Consider the following 24,041-nt stretch of genomic DNA (forward strand, 5'->3'; position numbering starts at 1 on the left):
ACCTGTATTAGGGATTTCCCACAATACAAGCACAATACATATTTCTAACTCCTCACCCGCAGCGGGGTCACAACACCGGCTTGAGCACAGCAACAGCACGACCTGCTTCAAGGCACTGGTGGAATTATCAAGAAAACAGGAAAGGGAGTGCTCAAGTTTGTGTATGTGTGCGCTGGAACACTGCCCACCGGGCATTCCTGTACCTGTCCGAGGATACTACCCCTCACCTCGCCCACATCTCCTCCCTCCACCTGCTCTCTGGCCCCCCAGGTCCTTGGGGACCCGCCAGACTTCAACAGAGACAACCCTCCCAACACAAGCCCCTGCCCCCAGCCTCACACACCTCTCCTCCCTGTCTTCCTCTCTTTCACTCGCGCTCTCCCACAATAGCCTATCCTCTGATCCCCAGGGAAACGCATGAATATGGAGGAGGCTGACCAAGTAGCACATGATACACACAAACTCGCTCTCTACCCAACTCTCCTTTCACTCATTTATTTATATATGGATACCTGGATTGGAGGCTGCAGGCACTCCCGTCCTCCGCCCTTACACCTCACCTCCCTGCTGCTCTCTGGGTGACTGCTTGTGTAAATGTGGCTGCCAAATTATGTAAAGCTGCTCTTTCCACAAGCGTGGCATACACATTTAAATGAAAAGAAAGGCAATATAGCGACGCAGTGGACTGATATGTTTATAAGTCGGCTTCTGTTGCGGTGCAGATGTCCATCGAGTGCATGTGCTATGTCAACACACAACGCACATTCTTCCTCTCTGCGGCCAAACCGGCGTGTAACTCAAGAAGACTACAGACTGCTTTGTTTTTCACAGACAAACATGCAAGTCTGTGTTCCTGTTGACAATGGCTGACCTCCTTCTGGAACCAGCTGTTCTGTCCACTGTGCAGAAAACACGTGCATCCATACAGTACAAAACACGCACACACACACCGGAGGATTAATACTTACAGAAGTGCACACATACTTTTTTTTCACACTAACACACACGCACAGTCACAGTCACAGTCACATACACAGCGTGCACACAGGAGTTTCCACACAGCACAGTCTGCACTTTGCACACAGAGAAGTGAGTGTGTGGGCAGGCCCTGGCAGGGCAATGCTAACCCTGGCTGGTGATTTATCGCCATAGTGAAAGCTTGGGCTGTGAAAGGTTGTGTCCTGCCAACCTCTGTTCTCCTCTGACCACCCGGTGCCCACGTGTGGCACTCAGGGGCACGCCTGTCCCTTTCAATAACCTGCATCGAAACCTGAGTCCTCCGGTGCGTGTGTGCTTGTGTGTGTCTGAAGCACAGCAACCTATACTTGTACCCCTGAACCACAGCTTTACTATTATGTGCTGTACTTTGGAACTACAATAAAACATTTAGGTTAATTACAGTAGATGGTCACACAGCCAATGGATGACAAACAAACAATACAACATCTAGTACACAATGTCAAACGTGCCAGCTAGAACATTACAAAACACAGTGAGTGCCGGCAGCCTTGTTAATGTCGCTATGGCATTAGCAGGATTCTCAAGGAGTCCTGGAATACTTTCCTTACAGTTAGTCTAAATAAAAGTCTGATGGGTATTAACTTGAGTCTACCCAGGCTGGCAATTATGACTGTTCTGGGTTTATGAGCAGCAGCGCAACAAGGACAGGGCCGAGCCAAATGCTTCTCTGCATCTGATTTCCTCCCTCTGATAAGAATTCTATATACTGTCATCAACTTTTCATTTCAACACAGATGGACTGGCACAGCAGGAGTTGATGTCTGTAGGCCGAACAGGGCATAAAGTATGTCTGAGCCATATGCATACAGGCATATAGATGCACGCCCACGCAGACACATCCAAAGAGTGGAAGAGCGGTTACAAAACCACACGGAAATGCACAATGCTAAGGATTACAATGGATCTGATAATGACGCCCTCCTCCAGGGAGTCACAAAAACATATTAGTACTCTGTGCTCTGTCTATTCAAAAATTCAAGACTGCAACATCACTGGCTTGGATGACTAAAGGGATTTTTTTTTTTTTTCAATTTTACCACATTAAATCCATTGAAGATTATTTAATTTTCAAAATAAAAGCCTCTAATAAATGCGTGCACACATGATAAGATGTTATAATATAAAACACATTTACGTGTATTAAGTTTCATGCATTATTTCTGTGAGCTGTTTTTTTCCCCTTTATGCAATGCAGAGTGCTACTTATTTTAATAAAGAGCTCTGCTGTGCTGTCATTATTAACTATTTGGCTCAGTAATAAAGCAAAGTAACAGTAGTTCGCATAAATTTGCTTTCCCCAGCACTAACAATAACGCACCAGTGGAACAAACTGAAACTTTCATATAACCAAATTTAACACCGGTCACTGGTAAAGAACGCAAAAACCAAAGCCACATACTTCTGAGCATCTTGTTGTCGTAACTCCGACCCAACTCATGGCAGAGATCCACATTTCATTTATGGCTTTAAAGTTAGCAAAGGAGAAAAAGTCAGCGCCAGGATTTCCGGCGTGTGTTCAAGAAAAAAAAATGAATATACTCACTCTTGTACAGCACGGGCTATAGACAGCGCGGTAGAGCCGGTCTCATTAACACTGTCCAAGGTCACGTTTGGCAGGTCATCGTCATCGCTGTCACTTTTGATCTGCCTTGGCGACAGGCCGTTGGGGTCTATGTGTGCTGTGAGGATGGGACACAGACATGGGAGACAGACACATGAAACTGGAGCTGGCGCTGTAAACTTATAAGGCATATCACATTGTGCGTCTTTCTAATTGTAATGAAGTAACTCCTTTATATACAATTTCATTCGAATAACCCCAAAAGTCTTTTGTATGCCATTATTTAGCATACTGTATGCAGTAGCTGAGCGTGAGTTGAGATGGCCTCAGTACTTGCCAGTATTTTCTCTCAGGAGCTGTCAATCAAACGAAACATTTAACTGGAGGACAGAACAGTCGACCGTGACTCTGTACCCAGAGGTTCGCGTACTTACAGAGTAGCATGCGAAAAGGACACACGTGTGCACATAATCTCTATCTGCCTCCAACCACAAAGATAAGACAACAGGGTGGAGCACTGTTTAGCTGTTGTTGCCTGTGAGCAGCGTGTAAAAACATTTGCGCATTTGTTACTGTTTCCAACTTCAAAGAACATGTGCACGCATGAGAGCAACTGTGAGCATCTGGTCCTCTATACAGTATGCACACCTGAAATAGAATCATATTCATCATAGCGACGAACCTGTACACAACACCTGAAGAGATCAGCTGCTAATTTCTTCAACCTCAAAAATTAACAAGCAAACTGTATATGTAGGTGCTTGTTTTCCTTTTGCACAACATGGACCAAAACCATGAAAAACAAGGGAAAAAAAGACCACAATGCTGTTGAACCATGACCCTCTGAGCCAGTGAGCTCAGTGGTTTCTGTCTCTTGAGCTACGCTGTAAGGTTACATCTATTCCACAAGCTGTGAAAACTTGTCCCTTGGACAGCTCATCAGATATACTGCCAGAGCCTGGAGCCATTCTGTCCATTCTTTCTCTTTCAGCCGACAGATGCGGCGAAAATCCCGGATAACACAATAAATTAATATCAGAAGAAAAAAACAAAGACATGCTGTAGATGGAGAATTAGCAGCAGGGCATTCTAATACAGCACTTAAAAATGTACACTGTTAACGGTTCTGTAAAGGCTATTCTTGCTTAAAATCACCGGAAACACTGAATATACTGAGACAGTATTTTCCACTGAGGTCTACAACATCCCCATCTACTGTAAGCCAGGGTGCTTTTATAAGCTATCAGGACTTCACCTTCTCTGCCCTCTCAGCTGAGACTGTGGCCATAATGGCCCATAATAATGGTCTAGAGTTAGGAGCAGACATGGTGTTATTACTGGGGGGGGGGGGGGGGGGGGGGGGGGGGGGGGGGGGGTTGGACACAGAAATAATGTTGTAACTCAGTTGGAGCTTTTGCTTTTAAAGGTTTCTGCTGTTGTTGTAGACTAAGACATGCAGAGTGGTCACCAGCTCGCCGAACCCTATGGAAAACCTGTAATTAGCTAGAAATACATCGCGTTTTGGAAATGGGGATTGGAGGGTGGGGGTATTTTGAACTAGGGACACAAAGGAGGAGTGGTGGAGAGGTGGGCAGAGCAGCGGATTTCTTCCTTTCTCTCCTGTTGTTTCCAGTCAAGCCCTGTTTCCATGGCAACCTCCTACCGGAGACAGGGAGACAGCAGTGAAAGAAAGGGTACCCGCCTTCTCTGAAAGAGGATGGCCAACCTGTGTATGTATGTGAAAAGCGAGTGAGTGTGCACCTCATATCTACGCTGAGAACTTTAATAATCGCATTAAAGTTTTCTTGGTGGGGGGTGGGAGGGGGGCTGAATTTAGTTCGGGATTTGCCTAATGTCAACAACTTATTTGTTTAACCACCGGCCAGTAGTGACGCCTGAAATTCCAGATAAGGCAAGGACAAAAAAACTCTCTCTATATATAGATGGATAGACAGATATAGATATTTTTTCTATGGCTTTAATTCATTTTTGATTTGGCTTTGATGGTGGAATGTTGGATTTTGTAGAACTCATATTAAATGCAATAAATAGCCAAATGTTCTGGTTCTCAACTGTTTGCACTCTCATTAAAAGTAACTGCGTCCACCACACCCAGCACTCATTCACCCCGTTTCCTTTGTGCTGGGTGCGTTCAGAGCCGGGCACTGCTGATGTTGCTCTGTGTATGTGTGTGTGGATGCGTCTGTTTGAGTGCCACCCATCTTCAATATCCATCCACACCCTATTATGCAAGTCTTGTTTTTCCCTATCCTTCCTTCTTTTCCTCTCTCCTCTCCCTGGGAGCTGACATCTAGCATTTTTAAAAGCAAAAAAAAAAAAACAACAACCAAAAAAACCCCAAAAAAACGCCCATCTCTGAGGACCACCCCACCTAGCCGGCCGAGTGTCTGTTTGAGCACATGCTCTAATTACATATCACTGCTTGTATGCTTGTACGTACTGTACATGCACGGGTGTGAGCCTTAATGTGTCTATTTCTTCTGCAGGGAATGAAAAGAAGCAACCTTTTTTACAACCAACAGTTGCTCTGTGTACAGCTCAGACTTGGACAGAAACACCTACTGTAGGCTCTCATCCAGTGGTTGGCAGTAAAACCACACCCAGAGAGAAAACCAACAACACATCCAAGGCAAGGCCGGAGAGGTCTAACTCTCAGACTACCCCAGACTTCTGCTTCTTGACAGAGGGAAAGCTACCTGCACTGGAGGCTGTTAAACACAAACAAGGCGTTCAAGCTCTAAGCCTTATCTTCCCTCTGAAGGGGCAACATTTTTGCCCGAGAGGCCATTCTGAAAGCATGGACATGACAGTCTGCCTTCTCAGCAATGTGTTGACTAAAGACAGAGCAGAACACCTGCCAGATAACAAACCACACAGCTTGTCACTGAGCTTTCCCCCTCTAACATTTCAAAATCCTCAGTGCTAAATGTCAGTTTGTGCCATCCCTTATATCTGACCCCGGTGCAGCCAAAAAAAACTTCTGTAATTGTTCCCAGAGAAAGCTGCGAGCGGCTTCTCTATTCATACACCTCTTAGTAAGAATACATTGAAGCTTATTATGATTGTAACCTATTTTAAGTGAGTTAACGGATTTAAAAGTAATATTTCTCAAAAGGTAGCGCCTAAGAACAGGTACCAGCACTTACAAACTCTTAAATGTCCTATTAGAGGTTTCACCCAATCTGGATTAGTATCTAGGTCACATGGTTGAGGTTAGTGGTCATCCTTCAGTCAGGCTGACCAGTGGTGAAACACGCCAACAAGGTGGTAAGCCATTAAATTTTTTATTACAATTGTAATTTTCAATAAAACAAAAATGTGATTTCCTAATTAAAACTCACTGGTGTAGAAGAAAAATTGACCTTAAAAAGTACGCAATTCAATTCAGAAACTTTTGAAATATATGTATCCCTGAGATACATTTTAATCTGAAAAACGTGGTAATACTAGCTGCGAACACAGAAATTGCATTATGAAAGTATTGCTTTATCTTTTCCTGCAGGGCATCGCAGGTAGCTCATTTTGTAGGAAAGAAAGAAAGTGATTAGATTGATCCACGCAAGCCTTTCAGACTTTGAGCTCAGTGATAAAGGCGTTGAGAGATAGTTGCAGTGGTTTACACATTTGCCATAGATGTGAAAAGACCCCCAGTTCGAGATCGGGAGGAGTCACAGGCTGGCGTACTCCTAGGGCCGGTTCCAATCACAGATAATCGAGAGGGTTGCGTCAGGAAAGGCGTCTGGTGTAAAATCGGTGCCAATTCAAACAAGTGAATCTATTCGCTGTCGTGACCTCTTGGGAAATAAGGTAGCAGCTCAAAGTCCCCCCCCCCCCCCCCCCTCCCTCCCTCAAGATATAGCTCTATTGCAGAGGTAGAGGATAGAAGTCCAAAAACCCTCAGTGGATTTAGGTTGTGGTAAGCAACATTTCCTTATAAGTACGCCTTAGAACATGAAGATAGAACAAAAGATGTGGGGCTAGAGTTTCACAGGGGCCCAGGCTGCTGATAAAAAAGGCAGCAGTTCAAAACCTGAATCATAGTTGAACTTTTTGCAGTGTATCTTATTAAAATAATGACAGAGCTTTAATAGAAATCCCAACAGAACAAAGTTAGCTGTATAAATATAGAGCAAATTCAGTGAGCAGGGTCTCACCTTTGCCCTGGCTTTTGGCCTCATCCAGCAGAGGTAGCATGATGGCATTGTTGAGGCTGGAGGGTGATCGAACGGCAGTGGTGTACATGAGGGGCAGTGACTGTACCACAACTGGGATGCGGTGAACATGGCTGGCGAGCTTCCCGGCTCCCTGCAGGCTCAGAGGGCTGGATGGAGGCGGAGGCACAGAGTGCAGGATGTGCAAATATGGCTGACCTCTCACCCCAGTTCCCGGGGCAACCAGAGGGCCCGATGTGAGCACCGACGAGGCTGAGGTGATAACTGATGGAGAGGAGGAGGAGGAGGATGACGACGATAACGAAGACGGGGAGAAGGCGGACCTGAGGGGGGATGACGATGAAATCGTGGTGGCGGATGAAGAGGAGGGGCGGGGTTTGTTGATGGACAGGTCGACGGGCTCGGTCTGCGTGTGGAAGTGCAGGTCGTGGGCGAGCAGGTCTTCGGGAGGTTCCGGTTTAACTCTGCTGAGGAAAAAGGGGACGCCGTCCATCGCAGTGTAAGGGCGCACTTTGGGTGACTGTGGGCGTAAGAGAGACAGTGATGCTTCAGTTTAATGCCACAAAATACATTAACCTCAAAAAAGACAGAGTGTTTCTATAGCTGAAATCCAAGGTCTAATCGTTTTTGTGGAAATATTTGTTATGAAACACAGATACAGAGCAAAATATTAATTTAAGAGTTCAACTTCTCCCATGAAGCTCTTCAACTGGCATGATGTCACGCACAGAAATGCACGAGTAAAGATAACGTCTCTAACACTCGCCTCCTTTCGCTCCCTCGTTCTCTTCTCCTGCCCTGGGTTGCACTCTCTCTTTTTCTCCTGTTTTCCATGACTCCCACACAAACGCAGCTCTCTTGGCTCCCCTTGTCTCTCTCTTAAATCTCCTTTGTGACGGTGAAAAAACATCATATGGGCTCAATTTCCTGACCGTCTTTCTCCGTCTCTCAGAAATGGGCCTCCTAAGGCCAATGCTGGTGGCTTAGCGTATCCCTCAACACATCTTTCACTTAACACCAAGCAGACTGTAACACAACCTCTCCATCTGTCTGCACGCGTTTCAGGAACCTGTTTACTTGGAAAAGATAATAGAGAACACACACGGTAGAAAAAGTGACGCTCACCCTGCTACTATTTGCTTCTTAGGGCTCCCAAACTTTGGCCCCTTTACTTGATATCGCGGTCTTTGTTCTAATGTCAGATTAGCCGAGCTGCATGTGATGCGGCTGATCTCGGCTCACTCTGCTCAACGTGGGTGCTGCAAAGTGTGGTAAGCAGTGTTGATCCTCACAGTGGAGCCTTTCAGAGGCTGAGTCACAGTTTGTGCCATCAGGGAGCGAGCACGTCCAGGATTTTTTTTAAAAAAATAATCAAACAGGAAAAGCTCATTAAAATTAAAAGGAAAAAAAAAATCACTCCAATAGCAGCTGCAGGAGAAATGAAAAATGTTCTCTAATGTGGGTTTTCATGCTCACTTTTGTTTTCAGAGACTCGCATTTCTTTCTCCTTATGTAATGCTGACTGAGAGTCGATCTGCGGTGAATTACGAATTTTTCTGAGTGGTGTGTATGGGTGTTCTTTTGTGTAGTAGCTTACTATTTTTACTCCAGACTTGTATACTTGTTTTCAGCCTACAGGAAGTGTTACAACCCCATGAATCAAAAAAAAAAAAAAAAACTTCACGCAGCGTAACTCCTCTTCGGTTGGAAAACAAACCATGCCCCATGAAAAATGCTTTCTGATGAACTCTGAACCTCAGTGGGGTTCAGCTTGGAGTCACTGGTGTCATGTCAAGATCCACAGTAAAATATGGTCTGGGTCATTACCCACCACCGATTTCAGGCATGAGCCTTCACAGCATTTCGTTTGTGTTATTCTTCAGGGGTATCGCTTCAAAAAAAAAAAAAAAGCTCAATCATGCTATTTATTAAGAAAATGGAAGACATGATCAGTTCTAGTGTACTGCGATAAAGATAATATCACATCTCCTTCATTTTTGTCAGTACCATTCAAACAGAGACACTTCCCTAAAGGGGCTGACGAATCGTTATAAAGTTCTCCTCTTTTAAAAGTTATTCTCAAAGAACGAGAGCGACCTACAGGCACAGGCACATATAGAATATTTAGATATTCTAAAGCAAATATCAGTAAAGGCTTCAGTAGAAGCAACTTAGATCGCTGCGAATCCACAGTGGCATAAGGCTGCCAGCACAGCGACAATGAGAGCGTCATACAGGTTCCCTTCTGCCTTTTCTGTTACGACCGAACTTGTGCGCCTCATCGCAAAGAGGAAGCTGAAACCAAAGTTTACAAATAAGGTTTTGGTTTTTTGGTTAAAGAAATATGGTGCAGTGATGAAGTGCAAAAAAGAGTAAGAAGATAAGAGAAGCTATGAGAGAGCCACAAACTCTATCAGCAAAAACAGTGATCAGTATCCGGGTGTGCATGTTTGAGACAATAAAGCCCATGCACCACTGAGAGACTCCGACACTGTGGGGATGTTATGGGCAGCGCGTAACAACTTTTTTGATACTATTTGAGTATTCAGCTGTTAGATTTGCAGCTAATTAAAGAGCCACTGGTGTGAAAGCATAAACCAAACCAAACGGCTGATGATGTACATGTACAATAACAATAAAGAGATTTTCTATTCTATTCTATTCTATTCTAAAACACGTTTTTGGTACTTAGAGGCAAAGTTAAACATTAACCATCATCTCTACTTTGTCTTGCATCAGTCTGACGTAGCCTTTCTTGGCAGAGCCTCGGGCTACCATCTAGCTGCTTTTGCACATGGTCTCTCTGTGTTTCCATTTTTGTGTATAGCAAGCGAGTGTCACAGTCTGCCCGGAGCTATACCGCCTGTCGGCTTTGAAGCCGTTAGATTCACCGAGGCTAATCTCAGTGTTTTGAAAACAGTGTCTTTCTTAGTAAGTATGTGTAGCCCACTCCTAAAATTATGTAGTATTAGCAGGTCTTCTTACCAGTTAAAGACATTGAAGTATCTCATGTGGTAAAGTGCAGACTGAATAATGTTATGAATAAAACAGATATGCTGCCCCAATCCTAAATGTTGATTGTTTAGGACAATCAATGAAATTGAATTTTTCTGGCAATATCTTCCCAAGTGCTTTTTTAAAAGAGCAAAGAGTTTTCAACATAGCATTTCTAAACATACTAGTTTTCTTTTGAAAACAGAAATTTTTCTATTTGTCACAAGAACTATTTCAGAAAAACAAAAGAAATTGGTTTAGACTTGAGGAAAAAAAACTATTGATGCTCACAAAGTAGAAGAACCATATAAAAAGTTATCGCAACATTTCCTGGTGTTAAGAACAGAAATCAAAAGAAATCGAAAGAGTCACAGAGTACAGAACAAGCCTGGTCGAAGTAAGAAGTTAAAGATTTCAAAGCCTCTGAAAGAAAACTAGTGAGAGTTGGTGTGTAAAGACTCCAGAATGACTACCGAGGCACCAGTGAATGACTTAACCCATTTGGGAGAACAATAACTAGAAGCAGACACAACAATGGACTGTGCAGGTCTAATGAGATGAAACTAGAGTGCTTTGGCTACTTCCAACACAGCAACGACCCAAAACATACGGTGAAGAGCTACCCCCAGAAGACCAACGTGAGCATTATTGACTGGCCTGTGCAAAACCCTGACTTGAATTCTACTGAAAATCTGTGTGGTGAACTGAAGACCAATGTCCATGCCAGAAGATAATCACATAACAGGCTGCGATTGCTCAGGAAACATCAGAGAAGCTTGTTGAAAATGACAACCAACGACTGCAGGCTGATAACCAGCAAAAAAACAGGACACACGGTTTACTATTGACGTCAGAGGAGCTAATCATTTTGACCGAGTAGTTTGGCGTTGCATTGAATGTAAGCATCCAAAATAAGGCTAGGCTGTTTGGACAGGCTGTGTTAAAAATTCCTTTCTCTGTTTAACAGTACTTTGGAAATACTTCTGAACTAAAACTAAATTTTCATAGGGAGGTCTGATAATTCTGTCTGCATTTGTATATGTTTGTAATGACAGTGTACTTGGAAAGTGTCCTATAAACAAAGACTAGTTGGCGCTCTAACAAGGACATTTCCTTTTTAAATAAAATACATATACACTGTTTCTTAAAAAAACTTTACTTATCTGTTAATTTATTTATAAAGTAGTTAAAAGTAACTTAATGCACTAGATGGTAAGTGAGCAAATCGCACTACAATAAATAATCATATGGCACGAACTCAGTTTACAGCAAGACATCAAACATGCCACTTACAGAAAAGTATACTTGCAAAACTATTACAAGCCTATAAAAGTAAATCTACTGCTTTTTTTAGTCCATTGGTATTATACCTTTTGTTTCCATTCATTTGTGAGTGCTGCCGTAATGTTGAGAAGTAAGAACTCTATTTAAAATTCTCTCGTCAAAATATTACAACGGTCTATACATAAACAAAACATGCAGAAACGACAGTTCTGCCTTTTTTTCTTCTTCAAACACAACTCAAACGAAATGGAAAACTTAAGCCACCCCTACTCTCACTTTGACAGATACAAACCCACACATGCTTACAAACCTGACACACATACAGCAAGAGCCGCTCAACCTGCCTGCCTGCCTCCGTCCTCATGCCATTGTCTTTATTAGGGGATAATGGTTAGCGGGGCAGATTTTCCAGCCCCTTGCAGGCGAATTGTCTAACGAGGCAGACCATTTCCAGCAAGCCCTTGGCCCCACGCCACCCAAATGAAGACCACATTTCTGCAGCAGCCTAAACTGTCTGTCTGCCTCTGCCATCTAAAGGGAAGCTCGGTCTGTTAGGGCAAGATTGGATCTTGGTGCACTTCAAAGCTGTGTGGGCTGCAGTGCTCACATCCTGTCTGTGACTGACATCATTACAAGGAGAATGATTTCAAACCCTAGGTATGAGGTAGCAGCGCAAGAGCCTAGCTCTCAAACCCTTAAGCCGCAGCTGAGGAAAGGACACCCAGAAAGTAACCACCTGCTCCCTCTATGCCAATTCCTTAGATGTGGAGATTCAATTCTTATCAACACAAACCACCTCCACAGCCAAACAATTCTCTGCAAGGTCTCCGCGATAACCTGACGGGTTATCAGCAGCCCGTATTTTTCTCATCCATCACAGGTTAATGCTCCCAGATTCATCTCAACAGAAACTATTCCGTTATCCCACAAAGTGATCTTGGTGATTTATTAGAAAGCTAAAAATGTTATTGATAGGTTATGAATGGAAATCAATAATAAGTGAATTCTAATTCATCATGGTTACAAATATTAAGTGGTCTGCGCCCACTACACACACAGCTATGCCAGCAACACAGAGCCTTTGTAACCTAGCAACAGCTTCACCATAACAAGACCACTTTATTTCTAGGTACGTCAGACCAGAGAGCACTGATACTGTATGTGGGCCATGAAAAGCTTACGCGAGGTGCCTCTGTTATACATAACATGATCAGTACATTTAAATGAACTCATGAAAGTAAATTGTTCTATGTAGCCGATCGGGTAAAACAAAGTTATTACAGATTTGCTGGTGGAATTTTTAAACCGCGCTCACATGGGCTTGTAGTGACACGCTCTTACTCTGTGTAGAAACACCACGGAGGTGACATGGAGCTCTGTGAGAGCGCAGAGGCATGCAAAGGATACAACAAAGCAGCAGATGAAGCCGTAATAGTGTGTGCAGAGAAGGAGTGTGGCATGCTGTGTTGTTTGTCTGCCTGTATTAATGTGTGCATGTGTTTTTGTGAGAAACCCCAGAGGGAGGATAAAGGAAAATTGAGAGATGTCAAGAAGCAGGAACAGGCAGAGATAGATAAGATTTAGTTTCCCATGCAACCCTCCTCCTCCTCAGAGTAGTGACGAGGCTACATCTGCACAGGCCTCACCCACCCGACCAGCCAGCCAGCGTGGACTCCGCTGGCTCCAGTCACCTCCCTAAAAGACCCCCAGTGCATTCCTGCTCCAGCTGTGGCTCTCTTCCTCTTGGTTCGTCTCTTCTCTTTTCTTACTACCATGCTCTCCGACCACTCCTCTAAGCCCCCACTCTGTCTCAGTCACTCACTTGCTTAGGCCTGGGAGTGATTATCAGCCCATTGCCGGGAGGAGGAAAGAAGGAAAGGAAAGCAGGAAAAAAAAAGGAATTGTCTGGAAAACAACTGCTCTCTTACCCCTTGTTCCGATTCCAGGGGCTCGGCTTTGACTCGGACTGCAGGCATTCCGTCAAGCATTAACATCCTGTTTCTTAGCCTGCCTGTGAAGGAACACAGAGGAGGTGTAAGACGGGTGTTTTAGCATAACTAAGCAGGTCCCACACTCACTTATTCACACATGGACATCTACAATGTTGTCCTCACACCCACTGAGAAATAAACAAATTTTAAATAGACATGACTTCATGTTTCAGAATCATCAGAAGCTGACACACACACACACACACACACACACACACAAAGACGCACACAAACTGTGAGTCCCTCTTCTTTATAATAAAGATTTTCGAATTGCCTGGTGGGCTGCTGTGGGGCTAATAACACTTAGTAATACTGAAAGAAATCCTCTTAAGACTGCAATGGAATACAAACACATGCTTCATATACAGTTAATCAACAGCAAAGGCATAAACACAACCCGTCTTCAGAGTTTTCCTCTTTAGCCACTTCTATAGAGAAAACAATGAGTGCCGTTTGAAGTTGTGGCACTTCTAAAGGTGTAATGTAATATTCATTAATTCACATTATTATTTGTAGTATTTCTTAAGATCCACGCATCCCTCTGCCTCTCAGCACGGTGTGTCTGTAAAGTGGGCAGCAGTGCCCGTCTCCTCAGCTCCGCACTGTGGCTTTAAGAGCGATACTCAGATGGAGCCAATGACAACAATGCATGTTCCGTATCCCTCTGCTTGGGCCCGACCTGAGGTAACCCTCCCTCTTATTATTTTAGCAGCAGTACATGGAGGAATGCAAGCAAGGCAAATAGACCCTAAACATCTCTATTACTCTCCACTGCTGGCACCAGCAGCGGGGTTTGCGGCCCAGTCCTCATAGTCAGCAGCACCACGGCAATCATGACCATTCTAATTCTGAGGAATAAAAGCTGAGGCGGTAATGAATGACATAGATTATCTCTGTTTACCTTATGTCCTGGCCATCTAACCACACTAAACATATTGCATATTACACAAAATCCCCGTGGCCTGCTCAATTATTAAACGTTTGGGTTTTGTTTTTGTTTTTTACTCACCAAAGTATCCACTCAAGACAGCTATCGGAAAACATTTCTTATGCAAAAATTGTTTCCGCAAAACTGTTTAATGCCAAGTATTGTTCCTCTACCTCTCAGAGTCTCAAGCGAAAGGCTAATCCTGACTGTGTTTGTGAGTTGAGTGTGTGAGGGAGGCAGAGAAAGAGGGAGGATTTACTCCCTCAATCTGCAACCCCCCAGATCTCGCCTCACAGGTCTAAGTCCCTCAGGTACCCTGGCTGTGCTGCTATTGTATTGTTGTCCAGGATGTCCTTCGGCTTCAGGTCTTGGTAGGCCCAGATAGCGTTGCCATGGTAACGACTGGGCGGGTGGAGCTGCAGCCTCGGTCCAGCCTCAAGCCATGTGTTGAGGAGGAAAAGAAGAGAGGAGTGCACTAAGAGAGGCAGAAAGTGAGGTTTTGCTTTCCCCGGGATGACCACCGTTATGGCAAATGCACTTTCTCCTCATTCACGAGAAAAAAAAGAAAAAAACCCAAACCTCTCCAGTCAGAGACACTTAAGATAAAACTTGATTTTCCCGAGGGGTTTGCTATTCTTACATCAAAAAGTTGTTTTTTTTCCTTTTCCATTCATTTTTCTTCACTGTGCTAAATGCTCACTCTATTGCTGATGGAAAAGCAAAAATATTAGAACACCTTTCAGTTTGTTTTGGCTCTGCCAGACAATCACACAGTTCTTGAAAGTAGCAATCTTTTCCCCATGTGCCTAAAGTCCATTTAATCCAGTGGGTTTGTGAGCAGTACCTAATGAACTGGCCTGCAGAGGGATATTCATAGGAAATCAATGGTCTCTGCTTTCCTTTGCTTGTGATGGTAATGACCAAAGAGCTAACGGCAGTCGGGGAGCCCTAACACTGAGTAATGAGATAACTGAGGGGTGTTGAGGAGTTCGTGTCGCACTCCTTTGACTGAAGTCAAATGTCAATCGCTTTCGTTCCCACAAAAGAATTGTTTCTAACAGCTAGTGCTTGAAGATCAAAAAAAAATCAAAAAGATTAAAGATAAGAACAAAGACTGAGTTGAAACTGAAAAGAATTTGTTGGTGGTGATAAACCAATGACTATTCAGTATCACTAAATTTGCTCTGCTGGCAGCAGGCTCAGGCAACCAGCAGTGCACTGTCCATCAGCGGTATGAGGCACTGTGTGTGGGAGATGGAGAGAGGGAGGGGTGGGGGGGTTAGAAGGAAACAGGGTAGATTAAGATCACCTTTCCATTTGCTGCTCTCTGAAATGAAATGGCCATCCCAGGTGTGTGGGGGAGTTGGATGGAGAGAGGAGGGCAGTGGAGTGTTGAGGCATCTCATTTCTCCCTCCTACAAGCCCTCCTGTCCCCACCACAATCCCTCGGTTAAAAAAAAGAAGGTAAAGGGAGCAGGTGAAGATTGATGTCAGTTCTAGCAGAAGAAATACTCCAAGTATACCTAATTGTGACTTTTCTGCTGTCTTTGTTTTATTGTTTGAATTTATTTGCGTGCCTGTTAATGCGTTTAAGTGAATGAAGTGAAACTCCCACTGCACATCAACATCCATGACCTGAGGTTCACCATCTCCCAGTTCCCTGTTGATGACTATTGACTGTGTACTCACTGAGGCAACAGCAAGAAGCTTGCGGGCTGCCTTAAAAAAAAAGTGTTAAAAATTAGAATAGACAAACTTCTCTAGAAAACATCAGACATTGTGAGACCAAATGTTGACCTCATGCGCTCGTTTATTATACATGCATATTTCTTCACTGCATACAGAATCAAAAAAACCAAAAGGAAAGCATGTCAAATTAAAAACCACTGTGCCAGAAACAGCTCTGTGGCTTACTCTTGTCTTTTAGCTTTACACCTGTGCTACTAGCACGCTGCCAACACTGTGAATCAAATAATTTTATTTATGAACTGTTCAGTGTTAATTAATGGAGTTTAACAAGGAAGTACTTGACTGGCCAAAAAAAATTATATTAAAAAAAAGATGCATGTCGGTTGGTGGTGAACAACACTGTGACTTTGTGCAAGTGCTTGATACTGTCTCTGGGTGTTCACTCTCAGAGCACGGGAAAACATTTATTTTTAATTTTTTTTTGTTCAAGTAAAAGTTGGGGCTTAAACAAGCTAATGAAACCAGATTTAGTATCTGGCTGTGTGCACCATCTTTGCTTCCCTTCTCATCTTTTTCCTCTCATGTGGACATACTAGCACACACACACACTCACACACAAAATGCCACACACCCTGTAACACACTGCAACAGACGGGCCCCGCCAATGCTTTGTTCCCATGTCGAACGCCCAGAGCAACTGGGTGCATCTGTGTCACAGAGGCTGGACCTGCTGCCACGGGCTGGGATGGAAGAGGGATGGAAAAGGGTGAGAGGAAGGGAAGGGGTAATGAATAATTGGGGGGAGGGGATGGGGGGGTTACATGAGGATGGATTCAGGAAGGTGATAGCTAAGGAAGAGATGGCGGGGGGGGGGGGGTTGAAGAGCGCAGAGTTACTGGCAAAAGCAGTGGTTAGGAAAGCAATCATGGGGAGTTGAAGGGGTTGGAGGGGGTTGTTTAGCGGGGAGGAGGAAGGGAGGGAATCAGAGAAGCAAGAGAGGGGAGAGAGGGGATATGGACATGAGCCAAGGCCCGGTCGAGCGCAAAGCACACAGTGCAAGAATGCCAACAGACCCCCCCTCCCATCCAGTCCTCTACCAAAGGGAGGAGAGAAAGAAAAAAGGGAGAGCAAGAAAGCAAAGCAAGAAATGCATTTAAAAATGTAAACAAATGCTTAACTAGCGCTATGGATAAAAGGGACAGAGCTGTAGTTGATGCAAAATAAGCATTGCCTGTGTTTTGCCCAGGCTGTCTGTTGCTGGCCTCTTCGCTGCAGCTCACTTCCCTGTTCTGTGCCCCTGGACACCCCAATGTGACACATTGGCCTGATAACTAACCTACGACTGTTAGCTCACTTGCACACTGCAGCACTTCCTCTCTTTCAAGTCAGCCAGTGCACAGAGGTTTTTGAAAACTAGTAAAGAAATGCTGTAGCAATTTTTCAATAAAGAAGGTGAAATGAGGGGAAAAAAACTTGCTAGACAAAGCGCTTCGGATGAGTGATACTTTTGCAGACACTGGGACATAAACGCTACTGATTTTTTTTTGCTAGCAGAGTAGACGGATCAGCCGAATCACAGCTGATTTTCAATCTCAGCCTGCTTCATGTTAAGCTGCATCTGTTCATGACCTCATCTTGTTGAACTAATTCTGGTCTTGAGAGCTATGTGCATAGTTCCTTGCTGAGTTAGTACTTGAAGAGCAACTGCGCCCAGGAAAATTATGGCATTTTATGCGGTCAAGGGCTCAACAGATTTGAATCTTAAACCCAATCCGGTCAGTGGTGCCCTACAAAGCTAAACACCACATAAATAATGCAATTCAAACAGGACCACTTTAGTCAGAGAACTTCTTATTTCCATTTGCAGATGACTAAGTTATACTTGGCAGCTTGGCTCTGCTCTCAGGCCTCCCCAGCAAAAGCCTTGAAGAGCACACCTCAATCCCATGCTCTTCCATATGCATAGATGGAAAACCCAAGCACTCTCAAAGGAAGAACAGCAGCACAGGCGTCAGTGACACCAGATATGATGCTGATAAGTCAGACAGCAGGGTGGTTTCAATAAATCCATAGAGCTATTTGGGGAATGTATATAAAGAAAATCTTACCTGTGTTAACTCATATTCGTATCTGACAACAAACTGCATGGCTGGTAAAACATACAACTGACATGTCTACTTGGAACCTGGGTTTTCTCCAGGATGTCAAATGATAATTTGTGTGGGAATTAAGTGGAGTTTAAGGGATTCAGACACACAGTATCAGTTTATCCTTCATATTGCCTTCTGTGTCTGCTGGCGACTGTAAAAGACCGCAAAAAAAGCGTACTTTCTAGCAATGACATAGTGACGCCTGATGCATTGATTTTCGCTGGGAGTGGGGGGCAGTCAACTCGTTCCTGCTTGCTACAATATAGCTGTTGATGGTTGATGACCAAAATGACCCTGAAGCCACCGGAAAATGTTCCCATGCTCCTGATTGGTAGTCTGCCGCTGTTTGTCACAGTGCGCAGCGGTCAAAGTTCAAATTAGTTGAACTCTCAGCGCGCTGCGGGTGAGCCACATCCTTGCTTTGGCCAGCATGCCAACAAGCCATCGGCGCAGTAACCAGTGGTGCGCAGCGCAAACCATTTTAAAGAATGGATTTCGCAGCGTCAATGTTCCATCATGTTTGAAAAACCGATTATGTTGATAGATATGAAAAAAAACTCCCTTCAGAGCCACAGAAGGGACATAAAGATTTCAAACAAATAAGGAAAATAACTGTTTTCAATACGATGAGTTAACGTTTGAAATTAGCAGAGTTCCCCTTCAAGGTCGCTCATGAAAATGAGATTAAGGTACTTCCTATCTAAATAAAATCCCTTCACCAGACAGGAAAAGAGAAATACCATCAGTGTTGATGGTGTTTGTTGATTATCCAAGGTATGTATGTGTGCTTAGGGTTCACGCCTGGATGTACGGTTTTGGACATGTTTTTTTTTTTTTTAATCATTCCTGGCACTCTGTGAATGGTCTCAGAATTTCCATTTCAGAAGACGTATTTTCCTTGGCAAGAGCAGCAAGTGAAGTCTTTTGGATGCTTTTGGGACATTTTTGAACAGGGCTCAAGAGAGCAGAAAGCTACTACCTCCTTGCTCATAAAAGCGTGGACTTCTCCGACTGCAGACAAGCACAATGCCAATAAACTACAGCTTATACACCCTACCCTTTTTAAAAAAGAGAGGGGGGGGGGTTCCCTTTAGAGTTAAAACCCCCTCAAAGATGCACTCAACTGATGCCTTTTACCTCAAAACACCCCGCCCATTTCTTCTTCGAGTAAATCAGTTCCACAGAGGAAAAGCACAGCTTGCTTTATGTACACAGTTATTAATAGACAGAACACACTCATCATGTGTTGGATGATTTATTTCTGGCACATATTGTGAAACTTGGGGAACTTATCAACTCCTTATCAATTTAAAGGAAAAACTCAGAGACAGGATGATTTTAGAAATAAAAGGTAAATGGGCACATTAAGGTTGTCAGCAGCAACGAAACAGAGCGATTACAGAGCTGTCACCTAATGGCTAATCCTTGTATGATTATTCTTGAAATTAAGAGTAAAAGGGATATCACTGAGATGCTGCCTATCAAAAAAAATTATGTGTATTAAAAAAAAATTCATAAAATCGAATACCAAATAAAGCCATGTGACAAATTGGGTCCAGGGTGCACCCTGCCTCTCGCCCTATGGCACCTGGGATATGGTCCAGCCCCCACAACACATTGAATTGGATTTTGGATGCTTGGATGGACGGATGTGTGAAAAATCAAATACAGAGTAGCCTGAGACAGCTCCAGAGCTGTCTCTGACACCCAAAGCATGTGAACAGGTTGAATGCGCCTAGCAAAGGATGAGTATTGATTTCATTGATCCAGGTGTCATAATGGTTACACCCAGCTTCAAGAAAAGCTCCAATTTGAAATTCCCCATAAAAGTCGGCGTGTTCCTAATTAAATTTAAAAAGAAAACCCTGCGCTCTGTAAAGTTAAACAAGCAACAGCAGTACCCGTGATATAAATCATTTGAAGACTTCAAATTAAATTATTAGAAATCAGTGTAATGACGTCTGAAATGATGGAAACACTGCCGTGTGTGAGAGAGAGCCACAGAGCAGTGAACTCATAGTGTTCCTCCCTAAGCCAGGCAGCTCAGCACCTGAGAGGAAACCGGCTCCATTTATAGAGTGGATACCCATGTAAATACACAAACAACACACAGACACAGAGTCACACACTAGTAAGGCCCACGGAAGTTCCCATATTCTGGTGAATTGCCCTTGGGTCCTTGCTATTTCTGCCAGGGGCAGGGGGATCCTGTGTCAGTAATCCTGTCATGATGAGGGGGATGAGGTCGCCGGATGCAGCTCAAGTACGCTTCCTTCACCAGCACACACGCATACAGGCAGAATAATTTGTAATGACCACGACATACAGCAAGTCAGTTATGAGTGTGGTTACAATAACAAATCTGCGGTTCACAATAAAATTTCCTCAAGGTAATGAGAAGATGTCGCAGACCGGCACTGACACATGCTTTATTTAATCAAGTAAAACTTATCAAATTAAACCAAAGAGTCGACAGACCAAAGCAAGTTACACAAGTAATAACACTTTGTCCAGATATTTCCCTAGTGCCACTTGTTTAATGAGTCAAATGGTCAAAATATGGTTACAACAGGACAAAAGGGAAATCTTTTATCTTTTTTTTTTTTCGGTGACTTTTTTCATTGTGAAAGATCCCCACCTCCACCATTACCACCTCCGTCCCTTCTAGGTCTTGTGAAACTGTGGGAAATGAAGAAGCTGTTTATTCTGAGAGGAAACACTCAAAGCGAAAAGAAGAGTCGGTCGCTGTCTGGTTTGTCTGTGTCTCTGTCTGTGTCTCAAAAGCACTTCTTATAAAGCTGACTTCCTGAGCCCCTTTTCTGATCTACAATCTGGCTCACAGACTCTCACAAACCTCGTGACCTCTGCCTGCACCCACCGTGAACCATATTTATCTTAGATTCAGAGGCAGACACGCATGCACATAAACTCTGCAGCTCTGCCCATGAAAGAAGAATATGGATGCCCATTCAACACAAACAGCCACCCACACACACCTACAGTGTATGCACACACAAGCCGTGCACAAATACACACACACTCCTCCACATTGCTCCAGAGAGAGGTAAACAGAAGAGTCTGACATCCTCTTGCATCATGTGCCTCAAATGCAGCAGAGAAACAGCTAAACAAGCTGTGACCGTGACAGCGCTAAAGTGAGGTGGCATTACTCAAGCAAGCTCCGACTCCCAAGTCAAAGCAATTTGTGACACCATTCTAGACTATTTATGTCCAATTGAAGGTCATTTTGATGAAATCGTGAGAAAGAATAAGTTAAATGTTCAGTATGAAAGCTGGATCGAGTTCGATACTAAGGAAACCACAAATAGACACCACAAAACAGCTCCTAAAGAGATTACTCTGAGGTCTTCTTGCTTCAGCATAATCCGCTGACCTCTCAGAAACACCGTACACACGCATACACACTCACTCACCTCAGTAAATGCAGCACGGTCAGTGGCTGTGCATCTAAAATAGCCTCTGACACAAAAACCTCACTTGTACCAAAGGAGGGGGAGGCGGAGGCAAGCAAACCAGGGTAAACGTGTGGAGCACTTGGCTTAGCCTTTCAGGAAGATACTCTAATATTCTGTGTATGTTTAAACCACCATACGGCTAGCCTGTACATGAGAGTGAGATACTGTGAGGCTGGTTAACTGCAGTGGATCAATACAAGATGCACTTGGTGCCTCTGTACCAGTCTCCTATTTACTTTCAGTTCACAGGTCCTTGGTTGAGGTGACCACACTGCGGTACTTACTAATCATCTCAAAAAGACCGAACAGCATCGCGGGCACATTTCTGTACAGCATTCACCATGAATAAAAAAATGAAAAACCGGTGAATATATTTTTATTGATGCTTTACAGTGGGAGGCCGCCATAGAAAGGAAATATAAAGCAGTCTCACAGTGTTGTAAAGGTGTTAAGCAAGTGAACCTTGTGGTATTTTGCCATTTCTCGCGCTCGTGAAGAAGTTATAGCTGCTTTCAACATGTTGAAAATGAGTGTAAGGGTGAAACCCTGCTCTAATTTCCCACTCTGAACTAATGGATTAGTTCAGTACCCTCACAAAAAAGCAACAAAAAAAAAACCTTTCCATCAACTCTACCACCACTAACCACCCACGTGTTTACCACCCCCACCCACTCTCACCTGCCCGAAGGGATGCCAGCACACTCGACCCTAATGGCAAATTCTTTGTGTAGGCTACTGTCTCTTATCCCCTAGGCTCTGGTAGCGCATTTGTACTTGTGTTCCAACATGTATGTCTGAATGTGATTCCCCTTCCCCCAACATATGCACTGTGTACATACTGCTCACAATGGCCTGTCTTCCGAATGCATCACAGCACACGTGCACTCTCAAAAAGATCGACCTAGATGTTGTACAATAACTGTACAATGCAAGCATGCCAAGGCACCAATACAGTGACTCATCTACTACTGTATCTACTGTAAACAACTCATGTAGAAATAATATCATCTCAAACAGTGAAACACACACTCTTTTTTTTTTTTTCACTTGTCTTCCTTTGCCCTTTTTTCTCACTCGCCATCTCTTACATCCAAACAGCGGCCTGCATGCAGGCATATATGCGAGCGCACGGGCAATTTTCTCATGGCTTTTTTTAAATAGCCTTTGCAGAGTCCTCCTGATGCAGCTTCACAAAGTGTCTCGACTATCTAACCCTACTTTGTGCTGACACAACCAAATCCACCCCAACGCACAGCACATGGAAATTGACAATAACGGACCAAGCAAAACATTCCAACACACTGACACTTATTACATCAAATGCGCGCAGCTATTTTCGCTCACCGAGTTTTTCCCCTTGGTTTGACCCATTCCAGCTCTCCAATAACACTCAATAAAAGCCAGCAGCTGTGTTTACCTCTATTACTCATCTACTCACGCCTTCACTTCGATTACTGCTCCTCTCTTTTTAGGCCGACGCTGTGCCATGTTGATACCTGGCTGAAGCAGCTAATTGAGTAGAGCTATGGCCTGTAGTAGGAGCCTAAATTCAACTGTGTAGAAATGCCACAGCCCTCCAAATGGATTCCACATGCTGTTTACATAATTTCCTTTCCTAACAGTTGACCTACAGTACAACTGGAAACAAAGTTCACAGTGATCCACGCAGCATCCTTACACAGGTCTGCAGAAACCATCTGCATGGAGGATAGAGAGAAGCAACTCCCAGAAGATTCTGTGAAGGGGAAAGTCTCAGAAATGATCCAAAACAGACTGAAAATGCTGACTTTGAATACTCTCCCATCCTTCTTTCTTGGCTTCCTTCCTTTTCTTTTCTCCTCCTTTAACCAGCCATATTTGGCTAAAATCAATCGCACGCTAGTTTGAAAGAGGAAACGTCATCGCCTATAGACGGGCCTTCCACTGACATACCTTTCTATCCTAGCCATGGAAACATGTCGAGCGACCTCAAATCAGAGTCTGGGGGCAAGCTCTGCAACATGAGTCACTTCCAGTAAGCAGTGAGTGTGCTGCTCTAGCGATTGTGTCATTACTCAAAAGGGAAAAAAAAAAAAAACTTGGATCAATACACCGGTCAGACATCATTTGAAAAAATCTGCCTGTCTTAATACGTTTTTTGCTCTATCAAAATAAAAACTTGGTTCCCCACGATAGCTTTAACCATAGGAGACTCCTTATAAGTATACAACCAGGGATGAGGTTAACAATGCTTAAAATGATCTTGGACAAGCTGGAATCTTTCATGTTAGATTGTAGATCCTTCTGATTTTTTTTCTTCACTATTTATACTATCAACCTCAGAGTCCGTGGCTGTTGCACAATACTTTCCGTGCTTTCTCTCTCCCTCACCCCTCTCTTTCTGCTCACTAAACACACATGCTCTTGCACTCTGTGTACACCCTTAACTTAATTTGGTAAACAAACGGGGGCTGGACACTCGGGTCGAAGGTTGAATCCACAAGAGAATGTGCAAAGGGAAAGAACATTTTGTCATTTCTAGGATTATGAAATACCAGTATAGGGACTTCAGCTCACTAACATCACCTACAAATATTTCTTTTTGTTTTTTAATGTCGCTCACAGTAAGTTCACGACAGCCATCGCTGGATGAACGACAAAGCGACACAACAATTCCTTTCTCTCTCCTTTAATTGAGTCAGCTTTTGTGTTTTCTTTTTTGGCTCACATGATAGTTTGATGTAAGAAGGTGCCAACATATCCTGGATTGAGAGCT

The 24,041-nt window shown here is 43.7% G+C and overlaps 1 protein-coding gene across 3 annotated transcripts in view; it reads right to left on the reverse strand.

The window, feature by feature from the left end:
* The window catches only part of klf12b (Kruppel like factor 12b), a 38,124-nt gene that overhangs the window by 9,403 nt on the left and 4,680 nt on the right, over window positions 1-24,041 (reverse strand). Inside the window, exons 1-4 of one of the 3 annotated variants that reach the window (XM_035906646.2) lie at window positions 14,053-14,220; window positions 12,981-13,063; window positions 6,757-7,294; window positions 2,564-2,699 (exon numbers count right to left, since the gene is read on the reverse strand). In XM_035906646.2, coding sequence (XP_035762539.1) covers window positions 2,564-2,699; window positions 6,757-7,294; window positions 12,981-13,046 — 740 coding nt within the window. In that variant the 5' untranslated portion in view covers window positions 13,047-13,063; window positions 14,053-14,220. Of the gene's footprint in view, window positions 1-2,563; window positions 2,700-6,756; window positions 7,295-12,980; window positions 13,064-14,052; window positions 14,221-24,041 lie in introns of those variants that run through there. The other 2 variants (XM_006788164.3, XM_006788165.3) reach the window with 2 other exon arrangements.

Source organism: Neolamprologus brichardi, chromosome 16 (genome assembly GCF_056152115.1).
Source record: "Neolamprologus brichardi isolate AB-2024 chromosome 16, ASM5615211v1, whole genome shotgun sequence".
Classification (NCBI taxonomy): domain Eukaryota; kingdom Metazoa; phylum Chordata; class Actinopteri; order Cichliformes; family Cichlidae; genus Neolamprologus; species Neolamprologus brichardi.